General features: G+C 33.4%; 2 protein-coding genes across 2 annotated transcripts; one reads left to right on the top strand and one right to left on the bottom strand.

Annotated features, from left to right (window-relative positions):
- Nucleotides 1–243: 243 nt before the first annotated feature.
- On the top strand, nucleotides 244–984 carry LOC145958100 (uncharacterized). The gene has a single exon (XM_083074571.1). It carries the CDS (start codon nucleotides 244–246, stop codon nucleotides 982–984), a length of 741 nt encoding a protein of 246 aa, XP_082930697.1.
- A 7,727-nt stretch (nucleotides 985–8,711) lies between these two features.
- On the bottom strand, nucleotides 8,712–13,609 carry LOC109792858 (subtilisin-like protease SBT5.4). Its single transcript, XM_020352307.3, has 11 exons — nucleotides 13,434–13,609; nucleotides 13,126–13,235; nucleotides 12,932–13,029; nucleotides 12,659–12,820; nucleotides 11,421–11,523; nucleotides 10,624–11,167; nucleotides 10,441–10,538; nucleotides 10,094–10,342; nucleotides 9,874–9,988; nucleotides 9,573–9,786; nucleotides 8,712–9,470 (listed from the first exon to the last, which is right to left on the bottom strand). Exons 1-11 carry the CDS (start codon nucleotides 13,524–13,526, stop codon nucleotides 8,920–8,922), a joined length of 2,337 nt encoding a protein of 778 aa, XP_020207896.1. The 5' UTR covers nucleotides 13,527–13,609; the 3' UTR covers nucleotides 8,712–8,919.
- Nucleotides 13,610–16,425: the final 2,816 nt, after the last annotated feature.

Here is a 16,425-nt window from a genome sequence, read left to right as displayed (position 1 = left end):
CAAAAGAATTCAAAGGTGTTATTCATTTTGCAACAAGCTGTGACTGACACAATTTTGCCGAGAATAATGGGTGCAACAACCGCCAAAGAAGCATGGACTACGCTGCAGGAGGAGTTCGAAGGAAGTGAAAAGGTACGTGCCATAAAATTACAAACTCTACGGCGTAACTTTGAATGGTTAAATATGAAGGAATCTGAGACTGTAAATGACTACTATTCTAAGATAAAATAAATAGTTAACTAAATGAGAGCGTACGAGGAAAATATTCTTGACAAGAAAATTGTGGAGAAAATTCTAATTAGTGTTTCCCGTAAATATGATCCAATCGTGACAACAATTGAGCAAACAAAAGATCTATCTACCTTATCAGTAATAGAGTTGATGGGGTTACTTGAAGCTTACGAGCAAAGGTTGAATAGGCATGATGAAGACTCAACTGAAAATGCCTTTCAATCAAAGCTCAAATTACGGTCTCAAAATAAAGATAAAAGGAATAATGGAGAAACTTCTAGAAATAAAGAGAATTCTAGAAATTTCTCTAGAAATTATCAGAATGAGTATCCTCCATGCGGCATTTGCAAGAGGACCAATCATGCCGAACAAGACTGTCGATATCATGGAAAGCCACAATGCCGCCACTGTAACAAAGTTGGACATGTGGAGAAGTATTGTCGCAATAAAAATAAGCATCAAGCAAATTTTGCTGAAGAGAAAAATGGTGAGCAACATCTTTTCTATGCTACCCAAGATTCCAATAGTGAAACAAGTGGAAATTGGTACTTGGATAGCGGTTGCAACAATCACATGGCCAAAGATGCAAGCATCTTCAAGGATATTGATGAATCCGTCAAGGTGAAAGTTCGAATGGGGAACGACATTGTCGTTGAATCAAAAGGCAAAGGCACAGTTATGGTGGAGACGAAGAAAGGTACGAGACTTATTACTGATGTTCTACTAGTTCCCAATCTTAAAGAAAACTCTTGAGCATTGGCCAAATGATGGAGAAAGGTTATACTCTCCATTTCGAAGGAGACACATGTAAAATATATGACAATAAAAAAATAGAGATTGGCCGAGTAAAAATGGAGAAGAGGAATAGAAGTTTCCCTATAAGCTTGAGACAAGGCCCTAACATTGCCATGAAAGTAGAAGTAGACGACTCATGGCTTTGGCATCGAAGATTTGGTCACTTTAATACGCATGCCTTAAAGATATTATACCAAAAAAATATGATGAGAGATCTCCCATTCCTAAAGGAGAATAATGAATCTTGTGAAGGATGTCTCCTTGGCAAGCAACACCGACTGCCGTTTTCAACAGGCAAAGCATGGAGAGCAAATGACTTATTGGAGCTGATCCATACAAATATATGTGGACCAATGCGGACGTCGTCACTCCATAACAACAAGTATTTCATTCTCTTCATAGATGATTTTTCTAGAATGACTTGGGTCTACTTCATAAAAGCAAAATCAGAAGTCTTTGGTATTTTCAAGAAGTTTAAGACCCTTGTCGAAAAGCAAAGTGGCAAACAAATAAAAGTACTTAGAAGTAATCGTGGCAAAGAATACACTTCCCATGAGTTTGATAAATTTTGCGAAGATGAAGGCATTGAGCGACAACTTACAGTTACATATTCTCCACAAAAAAATGGAGTATCGGAAAGGAAAAACCACACAGTAATGGAGATGGCCAGATCAATGCTCAAGGAGAAAGGATTACCAAACACGTTTTGGGCTGAAGCAGTTTATACTGCTGTCTACATACTTAATAGATGCCCAAATAAGGTAGTCCAAGATAAGACTCCGATTGAAGCTTGGAACGGAATAAAACCATCATCAAAGCACCTAAGGGTATTTGGATCTATTTGCTACATACACGTTCCAGAAGAGAAAAGGCACAAGCTAGAAGACAAGACAGTACGAGGTATCTTCCTTGGATATAGCACACATTCAAAAGGCTACCGAGTCTACAACTTGCAAACTAAGAAGCTAATTATTAGCCGAGATGTTGAAGTTGATGAAAATGCGGCTTGGAATTGGAACGATGAGAAAGTAGAGAAAAACATTCCTATCTCAATTCAATAACCAGAAGAAGAAACTACAGAAGTTCCAGGTGAGCCTCATTCTCCTCCACAACAACAAACTCCATCACCAGAGTCTACTCCAAGACGAGTTAGATCCTTGGAGGATATATATGAAACTTGCAACTTGGCCATACTTGAACCTGAAAGCTTTGAAGCAGCATCAAAGAAACAAGTATGGGTCAAGGCTATGGAAGAAGAGATAAAAATGATTGAGAAAAATAACACATGGGATCTAGTAGACTATTCAAAAGGCAAAGATATCATCGGGGTAAAATAGGTTTACAAGACAAAGCTCAATTCGGACGGCACCATACAAAAGCACAAGGCAAGGTTGGTAGCTAAGGGCTATTCACAACAACCTGGAGTCGACTACAATGAGACATTTGCCCCAATAGCACGCCTAGATACAATTAGAGCTCTAATAGCTCTTGCGGCAGAAAAAGGATGGAATATCTTCCAGTTAGATGTCAAGTCCGCTTTTCTTAATGGAGTACTACAAGAAGAGATCTATGTAAAGCAACCACAAGGTTTCATAAGCAAGGGCAATGAAGACAAAGTACTAAGGCTCAAAAAAGCTTTATATGGTTTGAAGCAAGCTCCTCGAGCATGGTATAGCAGAATAGATCAATACTTCACCGATCATGGATTCAGGAGGAGTAAGAGTGAGCCAACACTATACATCAAGACCCAAGGTCAGTATGACACTCTCATTGTATCCTTATACGTAGATGATCTTATCTACACAGGGAACAATATGAAGATGATGACAGAATTCAAAGAGGACATGATGAAGACATTTGAAATGACGAACCTTGGCTTGATGAACTACTTCCTTGGTATTGAGGTAAGTCAAAAGAAGAAAGGGATATTCATTTGTCAAAAGAAATACACTGAAGCTCTCTTGAAAAAGTTTAAGATGAGTGGTTGCAAGACTGTCACTACTCCGCTTGTGACAAAGGAGAAGCTACAGAAAGATGATGGAGCACTAGATGCTGATGCATCTCGCTACAGAAGTTTGATTGAAAACTTACTATATTTAACAGCCACACGACCAGACATAATGTATGCTGTAAGCCTTTTATCAAGGTTTATGCAAAAACCAAGCCAAATTCACTTTGGAGCAGCTAAAAGAATTCTAAGATACCTACAAGGCACGAAGGAGTTTGGTATTTGGTACAAAACAATGACCAACTCAAGTTTGCTCGGATACATCGACAGTGATTGGGCAGGATCGGTAGATGACATGAAGAGCACCTCTGGTTATGCCTTCTCACTTGGATCAGGAATATTTTCTTGGGCATCAAAAAAGCAAGCAACAGTTGCATAATCAACTACAGAGGCAGAATATGTTGCAGCGGCTGAAGCTACAAGTCAAGTAATTTGGCTACGAAGAATACTTGTAGAAATGGGAGAACAACAAGATGGACCTACTACAATCTACTGCGACAATAAATCAACAATTGCAATGACAAAAAATCCAGTACATCACAGCAGGACAAAACACATTGCAATTAAATATCACTTCATCTGTAACATTGTAAAAAAAAAAAAAAAAAAAAAAAAGAGGCTGATTCAGTAGCCCAGAACGGGCCGTTCCCAAACTGGAACGGGCCGTTCCACACTACTGAATTGAACTACATATTGTAGTTGAGAACGGGCCGTTCCGGCAAGGAGAACGGGTCATTCTAGGAAGGAGAACGGGCCGTTCCGGAGGGAGAATGGGCCGTTCCGGAGGGAGAACGGGCTGTTCCTGAGGGAGAACGGGCCGTTCTGGATGAGTCCCGGAACGGGCCGTTCTGTTTTCAGAACGGGTCGTTCTGGGCGTGGATTTTGTGCGTGATCTGGGAGTTCAGAACGGGCCGTTCCGGTATCGGTACGGGCCGTTCTGGCCACTCCGGATTGCCTATAAATAGGGGTGAAGGGGGGGCCGTGAGGAGTTATGGTTCTAGAGAGAAGTTTTAGAGAGAAGGTCTCTGGGTCAGTGAGCTCCTTTCTCTCCCAAATTTCTCTGTTTAACTCCTTTTCTCCTCTAGATCAATAACTCCTTCTGTCTTTTCTTGAATTTCAGATTAGAAAGCTTGTTTTGGGAGGACTGAAGTTTCGAGTTGAGCCTCGAGGGGAAATTATACTTTTGATTCAGTCTTTGGCTATCTGAGCCAATCTTCAGGTAAGGGAAGCTAGATTGTTTGTATGTGGCTGAATTTGTTAGTTTGGATGAGAATTTTGAACTCTCTGAATAGTTTTAGGCCGGGCGCAGGTTGAGCGTATCAGGCGTGGAAGAGCTTAGAGCTCTTGGGTTGGTGTTAGGCCAGGCGCGAGTTGACGGCACTGTGCCTGAATATATTTATGAATGAATTGATGCTTATGCATGTTTAAAGTTGAAGTTTTAGATCATGTATGTATGATATATGATGTATGGTGAGGTGTGATTCATATGTATGCTTTGTGATGATATATATGAATGTTTGAATATGATACGTTCATATGGTATGTATTGATCATAATGGTAGGTAGACCATTTATGATGTATGATGCATTATTGCATGTGATGTCTTATGACATGTGTATGGTTGTTGATCATGATGGTGGGCAGACCATTATGATGTATGATGCATGATTGCATGTGATGCCTATGGCATGAGTCTAGCCTAGGACTTGAGGAGAGGAAAAATATTTCGAACTGGAAGAGCTCACATAGAGTCTCTTGAGAGTGGTGCTTGGATAGGCCACTAATATATGAGAGTGGTGCTCTGGGAGGCCACTGGATTTGGGAGAGTGGTGCTCAGATAGGCCACTGGGTTGGGTGAGTCTCCTCTAAGTCCTTAGCTAGTGTTGGAGCAGGGTATGAGGTCGAGGGTTTTTCCCTTAACCAAGTACTCGGGAAGGTGCGTGGATCCTTGCGGATAGTCGGTGGGCGAACTCCACAATTGACTTGGTTAATGCATGCCAAGGTCGTGGTAAGCCCGTACCCAGCTGTGCTATACCTGACGGTGGATCTGGACTTCCAAGTGTGTAAGTGACATCATCCGAGTAAACCCGAGGGAGGATTATATCCTGTTTAGCTGTGACCGAGCGGGCGCTTTGGGCGTGAAAACGGTTGGGGTGGTTTCGGTAGGATGGAATGTCACTTATATAGCTCTATTGTTATGGAGATCTCCTAGGTGTATGCGTGACGATGCATTAGATGATTGATATGTATGCATATCTGTCATGAGTTGCATTCATTGCATGATTATTAATATGATGAAGTGTGGTGTTTGACTTCATGTTTGGTGAATGAATGATTGATTGAGATGAAAGGTTCCTTAGGGACAGGATTTGGGATGCATGTGTAGTATAGAATTTTTATTCTGTACTTGTATTATTGATCTTTGAATTCTAGCTTACCCTTCTGTTTTCCATGTGGTGGAACTGCGATGATCATACTTGGTATGGGAGCAGGTCAGGGATAGCTTGGGAGTAGAGATGATCGTTGTGAGACGAGGAGCTGAGTCTCGTGTTTTGAGTTACCATTCTGGGTAACATTTTTTTTGTCAGTGCTTGACCGGCACTAAGGAATATTTTGGGATGACTGTACATATATGGTGCTATATTTTATATACAGAAACTTAATTATTTCGATCTTTATATTTATGCCTGTATGTATGTGTTATCCAGTTTAATATTCTCTTAGTTAACTAGTTGTAGTGCGATTCCACTAAGTGTAGAGACCGTGGCGGGTCGTTACACTTTTATGGTATCAGAGCCGGTCGAGTCTTTTAGGATACTATGTGGGGAGTGATCCTTCTAGGTTTCTGTTGTGTCATATCTCTGATATGTGTTAGCCTTTGGTGAATTGTGGGGGTATTATGTTACTAATAGGATGTTTGAATTCTTGTAGTATGGTGAGACCCCAGTATGACCAGATTGCTAGGGCCATGGAGATGATAGCCATGGCGATGCAGCAGCAGAGTGCTCACTTTGCTCATATGGAGGCAGGTAGAGCTGCGGCTGAGGCAGCTAGAGCTGCGGCTGATGCAGCTAGACCGGTGGTCTCTCAGGAGGGGAGAGATTTAGCAGAGGTCAGGGGATGTCCACCCTACCGTATAAAGTTTGTGATCCTTGCACCACTTCCATATGAAGTTACAACCAACCCTATCCAAAAACAAGCACATGTTGTGGCATCCAATGAATCTGCATTTGATATGTCGGAGTTGCATTCAGAACTGCATTAACCATTGTGACCCTACTCGACTTGTTCAACAACTTTCCCTTCCATGATGACAAGCAAGATGTTATCCTATCCACCACTTGTGCATAATTCTCCCTCCTCCAACAACCATTCGTCATAGAAAAGTCCAAATATTCTCAAGCTTGCCGATGAACCTTACATTTGTAATTTTTGCCAACTTATTAAATTGATCTCTTGGAATAGCCTTCCTCACAAATGCATGCAACTTTTCCATGCTCACCCTTAAACCCAAAATCATACAAAAATCCTAGTTGTTGAAGGTAATAGTGTGGGTGACATTGTCGTTAGTGGTGTTGGGTGAATAATAGTTATGGTGAAAGTACTACTAGTGGTGGTGGTTAACAATGATATTCATAGTACTGACAATGGTGATGATAATGATACTAATAGTGATGACAATAATGATGTCAATAATGATGGTGTAATGACAATTATAGTAGTAGTGACAATGATAATAATAATACTAATATATCAATGGTGGTAGAGGTGCTAGTGAAAGTGGTAATAGTAATGATGATAGTTAAGATTATAATAATGATGACAATAACGATGAAAATAATGATGATGATAATGTGGATACTAATAATAACAGTGAAAAAGACCATAATTAAATATAGTGAAAGTTTGATTTTTAAAACTAAAAAAACAAAAAAAATGTGTTCTTTTGTTTTGAAAACAGAGTTAAAAGTTTTTAAAATTGAGTTAAAGCATTTCAACTCCATTTTTTTCAAACATATTTTGTTTTGAAAATAAAGAACTCGCAATTACTTCTCACACAAGCTTTATATATATTTGTTTTAAAGTTAGTTTTAGGTAAAGTTTTAAAAACTGGTTCAAATTAATGAGTTTGACCAAATCAATTATCTAAGCACTGAATTTAATCATTCATATATTTGACTCATTATAAATTGATAGATTTTCTAGATGAACTAGTGAATTGATGGGTCAAAACTTGGACTGATTCAACCCTGGAGATGCTCATCTACTACTTTAAAAAAAAAGTGCAACAAACAAGAATCAAACCCATACTCATGTGAATAGTAAGAACCTTAATATAGCCACAAAACTTGGACTGATATTCAACAGTGGAGATGCTCATCTACTACTTTTTTTAAATAAAAAAAAAGTGCAACAAACAAGAATCAAACCCATGCTCATGTGAATAGTAAGAACCTTAATAGCCAATGTACGTACCAACATGTTTACTTTTAATATATGCAACTTAAATAATCTTTGTAGTATGTTATTGATTTTAAGTTATATATTTAATATTTAACAATATAATACATATATGCATATTATATATATTATTTTGAGATATCAATTACAAATATATATTTTCTTTATTTTTAATTTGTACTAATTTACACCGTTCAACATGCAACTTTCTCATTTATTTCTTCATACAAAATAAAAATAAAAGAATTTTTTTGACACCAAAAGGCAAAGATAATTTCGAATAAGATGAGAATTGAATCCGGGTAAATGTGAATATTTAACACCTTATATTTTTTGGGAACTTCTTTAAAACATGATATGAATTTATTAAAATTTATAAGTATGAAATATATATGAAATAAATATTTTTTTAAAAAAAATTAATAAAGATTGGGTTATGTGATTCATTAATAATCTACTAGTTCGACTCTAACTTACTGACCTAATATTTTAACTAATTCGATGATTAGTCCAATTTTTAAACCTCTAATTTAAGCATATATTTAATATATTTAGAAATATAAAAAAAAATTAACACATCTAAAAACTAAATTATGAACATGTTTAAAAAAATTCATTCTAGAAGCTATATATCTTTACTAGAAAAGCATCTACAAAATGTCCTTAAACTTAAAAAAAAAAAAAAAAAGCTAAGGTTCACAAATTGGGTAGGAAGGACACAAAATTTTTAACCCACGTCTGGAATTGCCTTTAGCAGCATCATATGGAAGAAGTGATGAACAACACTGCCAACGGAGAGAATGTTTGGTTGTTTTTTTTTTTTGGTATTAAAAATGTAAAAGATTTTAATACTTATAATTTTAGTTTTCCTATGAGTTGATTTTTCTTTTTTAAATTTCCAGATTTAGTTTCTAAAATGTATTTAATCCATTTCACAAGATTTTTTTTATAAACATTTATAAATTTCTAACTATATGTTTTCAAAAAATATTTTCCAAGAAAAGTATTTTTATAAAAAAAAAAATCAAATTGGTGTATGAAGAGAAATATGAGAGTATAAACAAAAATGTCCCAAAATAAAGTGGGTTAGATTTAAACTAATTTATAAATATAGATAAAAAAAATATAGCCAACCTGACTTGTTTAATAGATTAAACAGGTCCCTCCAATGAATTGAACCTATTTTATCATCCCTGAACATAAGTGTTCTCATAGCAGTTCTTAAGCCTAATACATCTATTGTCTTTTACCTCTTATTGTTTTAAATTTAAGCAATATTTGAGCAATTGAGCCAAAACACTAGATGAATATTATTAATATTGATATATTCTCTTCCAAATTTCCAGAGAACTTATACTGTTCGACAAAATGTTTGTTACAAGAGTAAAAAAGGATCTAAATGCAGCATCAACATAAACCTCACTTAATGTGCAAGGTTAACTGAAACAGGACTCCTGACACGTTGGTGATTGCCATCACTCCACGTCAACCACCCGAATACATAATCACTTGTGTTCACATTTTGCGGTTTCAATTTCAATGTAACTCTGAACTCCTTCTTTTCACCCTTTGCCTTGAACTTCAATTCCCTAGGCTCAACCGTAACTAGAACTTGTGGTGGTGCCTTGATGTGCGCTCTATAAGTTCTTGGGGACCCAACATTGGTAACAGTTCGAGTAACACTAATAGAATGTCCAGGGCCAAATTCTGGAATTGTGATTGCTGGATAGTTGTAATCTGCAAGATTGAACGACTTTGGACAAGTGTAAGGCTTGCCATAGAACAACCTAAGCAGGGAACTGTTGTAGCCACGAGCACACAAAAAGTTCAAATGATCAGTAATATTCTGGTCATATACAAGTCCAGGGTTCACAGCACGATTAGGTCTAATGTGCCCTGCACCGTAGTCAAATGGAGTTGACTTGTTCAATGATGCATCCAGGATAGGCTTTCTAGAGTTATCTTGTGTGGTTGCTGCAAAATGCATGAACCTTTTTAATTAGAGTGTACAAATAATTGAATGTCAAATAATTCATATAGCTATCTAAAGTGTAAAACATGTACTTTATACTTTACCTGTGGTAATGATTGCTGACTTAATAGCAGCTGGACTCCAATCAGGATGAACGGATTTGACTAGCCCAACAAGGCCAGCAACGTGAGGACATGACATTGAAGTTCCAGACATAGTAATGAAAGGAGTTCTTCTTTTGTCCGAATCTAGTTCTGTGGGAGATATAGCTTCACTAAAAGCAGCAATAATGTTGACTCCTGGTGCAGTTACATCAGGCTGAAACACAGCATAAATTAATGATCACTTCATATTTTAGTCCTAAAGGGTGAGTGATGGGGTGATCAGGAAAGTAAATAATAGAACCTTGAGGATTGCTGCCTCAAGTTGATTGGGACCCCTTGATGAAAATGAAGCCACAAATGGATTTGGCTTCACTCCCAATTGTGTTTCCACTCTTGAAATGTAAGCCACAGGATACCTGATAATATAACATGTCATGATAAGGTCAACCAAACCAATAAATAAAAACTAACAAATTTGACAAGCCTGAAGCATGAAGGTTGAGGAAGGAAATTATATTTACTTGGTGCGGTTGATGTAATTATAAATGTAAGTGCCACTGGTGAAGTCAACCTGTGTAGTAGGAAGCACATGAGGATCGGATATGATCTCATTCCCTGACTCCTCGTCATTAGCCAAAATCATTCCAACAGCCCCAACACTAGCAGCCACCTCACCCTTCGCAGTTCTACCAAAACCACCACCTCGAAGACATACCAATATTTTCCCCTTCACCTTCTTAGCATCAAGAGTTCCATTCAGGCAATAAGGACTACAAGAATGGACAAGAATATTACAAGAGAGAACATGCCCAATATAAAGTCAATTTAGAAGTTGAAGTTGGTATATACTGATTATGAGTATTCTTACGCTGCCATAGCAACTTCTTTATCAAGACTGGCATCGAAAGCACCGATCAACGGGTACATCTTATTAGATGGTAAGCCATGCTCTGAAAGGCTAGCTCCCTAACGATAACAATAACAACAACTAAAATGACATGGTTTCATATAACAAACAAGACACGGTTATAAATATAAACAATATATATACCTTAAAAGTTTTCTTGTCACCGAGTGTGACATAACTAGCGAAGTTTCTATCAATTGTGCTTGCAGCAACTGTGAGAATCCAAGGTTCATTGTTGCCTATAGTTGCTGGAGAAGGTCCTGAATTTCCTGCTGAAGCAACTACTGTTATGCCGTTGGCAACTGCATGGAAGGACCCTATGGATATAGCACTTTGATAAAATTCTGGGGGTGAATCTGAACCCAAAGACATGGAAATCACATCCACGCCATCACTTATGGCAGCCTCAAGAGCAGCCAAAATGTCAGCCTCAAAACATCCACCACCGAAGATATCTTGTGGCCAGCACGCCTTATATGCTGCAACTCGAGCTTTTGGTGATCCACCACTTGCAGTTCCATTGCCATTGCCAAATGCATTGGCTCCATGAACAAAGTTGCCACCAGCTGTTGATAAAGTATGTGAACCATGACCTTCATAGTCACGTGCACTAAGTATCGAGCCATTAAGTTTTCTACCAATACTTGCCTCTAAACCTTTGGCAAAATATCTTGTTCCAATAAGCTTCCTACATATATTACAAAACTCAAATTAATTCAAATATCAAGTTAAAACTCGATGAATTTTAACATGATGCAAGTTAATTCCTTGCACCCAAAAATCTGTTTATAACTGAAGCTAATACAATTCATGTTAACACGAGTACCAAAATGAATCTTCATATATTAATATGTCTGTCAGGTTAAATAGTACCGTATTTTTTGTGTATTACTGAGTGGGATATATAGTTTGGGAAACTAGCAAGAGTAAAAAGAATGAACCTGTTGCACCGAACTTTATCTTCTGTTTTACAGATTCCACGCCACCTTTTTGGGATGGGTCCGAACCCTTCATCACTAAAACTCTTGGATTCAGGCCAAACACCTACCACAGGTGAAAATTGATTAAATTAAGCTAGCAATATATGGAAGAACATTGATCAGAGACTCATTAGAAGTATCGTATTAAGTACTAAGAGCAAAATGTCAATCTATTTGATAAAAGGTATGATCGATCAGAAGACAAAAAATGTAATCAGGCAAAGGAAAAATAAATTATTACAAATAATATGATATCTTCTTGCCTTTGATTATTTAGTGGTCCAAAATGAATAAGCCAGTATATGAAAACAATAATTTATGCAGACATGATAGTTTCTAACTAAATTTGATTTTTTGTATAGTAAATTACACAACATTAAAAAATTAGGGGGCTAGGCGTAATTTCATAAAATCTCCAAAAAGTATTAATGTGATTTACTTTTTTTTTATTTTTAATATATATAAGAATTCAACTTATATGAATTTATAACACAGTGTATCCTACTTAATCAATGGAGTTAGACTTCATTAGTAACTAAATTTAATTTTTTTTTTGCAAAATTATTAAAAGTTCTATATTTTGTGATATCATATAGTATAGTTGACTGAGTACTAAGTTGTTATAAACTCTTTGGTATTAAGTTCCGTTCTGTTAAATAAATAAAAAAATTCAATATTTTAACATACCAAAGTGTCACTATCAAGCAAATTTTAACCAAATTTTGTCAAAGTTTTCAATTAGTGCAGCATTACTGTTATTTTGATTGCTTTGATTTCGCCACATCAACGTTAATATAGTACATGACAAACAAATCTACTTTGAATCAAAATCTGATACCCCGGATGACGCAAATTAACCCAACTGACAAAATTCAAATTTTACGGATTAAAGCATGTTGACTAGTTTGGTCATGAGACAAAATAAAATGTTTATCTCAAGACAAAATAAATTTCAACAAAAAGACTTTATTGTTATCACATGTACATACGTACGTCTCTCTCTCTCTCTATATATATTATCCTTTGATTACTTGTGCCTATAAACACTGTATTTTACAAAAAAAAATCTCAAATCATGATGGTTCTAACCTTTATTAATCAATAGGCATAGTTGTGTAAAACAATAATGTATCTTTCAAATAAAATCTTACGTAATAAGGAAGTCAAATGCAAAAAAGAAACTCTTCATTCTCCATTACCTGTGTCTATGTTTCCAATAATGATATCTTCACCCTTTGTCTTCCGCCATACTGAGGCTTCTGGAAATTCACCATTTCTCTCTAACCCAAGGAAATCCCATGAACGTGTTGTGTCCAAATTCCGTTTTTTGTTTAACAAAACTGATACTACACTCGGATGCTCTACACAAGCCAATAAAAATAACAGCAGTTAGAATATTAAAGTAAATATTTGTCAAATTATCCATATTATACATTTTGCATAGGTTAAACTCATGAAATTGAATTACATACTTGCAACGTTGGCTGCTTCATCTTCATCAAGTACTGCAGCAAAGCCATTAATATATCTATTATAAGAATAAAAGATTGCTTCTTTGGCCTTTTCAGTGCTGCGTAAGAAAAAAAAAATCCAATCAGTTTATAATGGTTTAGCCACCAGAGAAGAGAAATTCATGAACTTAATTGGGATTAATTAAATTCTATACCTTCCAACGAATGATCCAAGCAAATCATAGTGAGAGTCGGTGACAAATTCAGCATCAATGGCGGAAGGATTTGGACCAAAAGAATGTGATCCCAAGTATACAATATAGGACTGAAAAACGAAAACATTATTAATTGATTAATAATATTCAAATATGAAAATTATTGTAAAACGTCAACCAACTATGATGAGTAACTCCTTTAAAAGTATAACAAGCTTCGCACCCTCGCAAGAAAATTGTACCCATTTTCAATATTAAAAACTAGAAAATTAGTGAATAAAACGAGTGAAATTTGAGGCAAAACATGCCTGTTTGATTGCTAGGATGGGATCTAGCAGCAGAACGCAAAGAATAAGTGACAATAACACGTGAGAAATGGATGGTAACATTGTTTCTCTCATGAATGTGTTTGTTTTACACAATAAATTCGAGTAATGTGCAAGGTGTCTATGCTTTCCCTTGCTTATGAAATGAAATCAACCTTATGAATATATATATATATATATTTATATAACTGTTATGAGACAACTTATGAAGCCAAATCAACCTCCTTGCGATTGTGCATTCAAAATGGTCTAAATTCATTCAATGCTTTATTAGTCAAGTATTATGTTACAATAAGAAATTGAATGAATAATCAATTTTGCTAAGGTAAGAAATCATGTGAAATAATGGACATTAATTATTTTATATAATAATAATTATTATTATTATTATAGTATTAATAATAAGGTAAAATCATACTTTTGTTTATTTTTAAGATTAATTTTGACCCTTTACCTTTTAAAATATTTATTATAGTTATTTATCTTTTAAATTTTGGTTGATTTAATCTTTATGAAAATAGAAGTTTTTTTTTTATTTTTTTATTTTGAAACATGATTTTAAATTATTTATTTTTTTATCAATTTAAGATGTAAAATTTGTCTAAAAAAAATTAAAACTTATCTTATTAAATTTATAAAGACTAAATCAATTCTAATTTAAAAGATAAAAGAACAAAATAAACATTTTAAAATTTAAATGACTAAAATGAATTTTAAAAATAAGATAAGAAGACAAAAAGAATTATAATTCATCTTAATAATAATAACATAAGGGTATAGAATGAATCGGGAGTTAAAAAAGAATGAAATCAAGTTTTATTACATATAATATTTTTGAAAATTGGAAGTACTAAAATATGATCAATAATTTATTATTTATCTATATATTTTTATCTACATCGCCATCCATCTTTGTCCTTATTTAATATCTTTTATTTTTCCGGTAAGAAAATCTTTGTTATTTGGTATAAAATCACATGTACCTTCTATGGAATCTTACTCAAGTTGAATAGTCGATAGGAACAGTGAGTAATCGATAAACTTGTCCTCTTGACATGTTTTATTTACCAATGTTCATAAAACATATTTTAAAGTGGTCAAATTATAGTATATTTAAGCACAAATATTAATGTGATGTTTATATGAATATATAAAATGTATTTATCCCTGTATATTATAAATTATTTCATCTATTAAATATAATGTATAATTAATTAAAATAGTATTATTAAATATTACATTTCACAATATAATATATTTATCAAAAGTAATATATAACTTTTAATATGATTTTTGAAGTTATCGAGTAAAGAATAATTGTTAGAAAATTAAATATCTAAATACACATATTTAAAAGTATAAAACTTTAAATAATATATATATATATATATATATATATATATATTAAAATACATATTAAAAACATTTTGTTTCTATTTTATTCTATTATTACTTTTAGAAAAACATTAAAAAGTTACCACTACAAAAAAAAAGTGAAAAATAACAATCGATTTAACGATCAAAATAGGTAATTGCTAGAAAATTTGTTGTTGTTTGATTGTGTTTCATGAACATAGTTTACGACGGAATCAACGACCAATCTACTACTGAATTGTCAAAAAGTTGTGATCGAATCAAAATTTGGTCGTTGAATAAATTTTTTAATGCTAAATAGCCACCGATTAAATTTCGGTTGCTAACAAACACAAAACAACCCACACATATAGTGATTGAATTGTATTCGATTGCAAAATATTATTTAAATTTAACGACCGAATTATATTCAGTCGCTAAATATAAATTAAAAAAAAATATAATATAAATTGGTTAAAAGTGATGATAATAATGTTGGTGAGTATCAATTCTATTTTCTTTTTTGGTAAGAACAAGATATTAAACCATTAACCGATGATTTTATTAATTTATAATAAAAAATATTCATATGCACTTTTACAAATTAATTAATACCAGTATATATCTATCCTACGCAATAAATTTTTAGAGGTTTCTTTTTTGACAATTACATTTTTAGGCATTTTTCTAATTAAAGTATATGAATTTTTTTAACTTTCTTATTTATTTCAATTCATATTTATGATATATATTTATAAATTAAATTTAATAATTTTTATCAAAAATTATAATTAAGTTTGTGTTGTAATTTAATTTTAACGATAATTAATGGTCTACAATATTGTATTTCAAAAATCCAACCATTAATTAAAGATGCGTAATGTGTTTATGTATATATATATATATATATATATATATATATATATATATATATATATATATATATATATATATATATATATATATATATATATATATATATATATATATATATATAAAAGGAGAAATCCACTTACATGAGAGTAAATATACTTTCACTTACTCCATTCAATAACTCATATTTTATACCAAGTTTTAATGATTCAATACCTTTTGAATTTAAAATTATTAATGCATGATGAAGCTTGCAAATTTTAAAAAAATTTGAAAACTATTTAATACTTCATTTCATTAAATTGAATCAATGTATAAATATTTTTATTATTAACCGTCAATTTGAATTAATGAAGCAGAACATCACATAGTTTACAAATTTTTAAGAAAATTGCAGAATTAATCTATACACTAAGAACTTTTAATTTAATAGTTAGATCATTAAATTTTGATGTAGAATGAATTATTGAATTATTGAATGAAATAAGTATAAATAAACTTACTTTTGGAGTAAGTGGGTCCCTCCTACATATTTGCTTAAACTTGCTCCACTTAATAATTCAATAATTAAATTTTACATTAATTTTTAAAATTTTAACTATTGAGTTTTAAAGGTTCTTAATGCATATATTAAGTTTGTAAATTTTAAATAATTTAAAAAAAATTTGATACTTTGTTTCATTAATTCAAATTGACGGTTAATTATAAAAATATTTTATACATTAATTTTAATTTAAAAATAAACATC

This window comes from Cajanus cajan, chromosome 5, assembly GCF_000230855.2.
Source record: "Cajanus cajan strain Asha chromosome 5, NIPB_CcT2T_4, whole genome shotgun sequence".
Lineage (NCBI taxonomy): Eukaryota > Viridiplantae > Streptophyta > Magnoliopsida > Fabales > Fabaceae > Cajanus > Cajanus cajan.
This window is presented reverse-complemented; position numbering and strand designations above follow the sequence as displayed.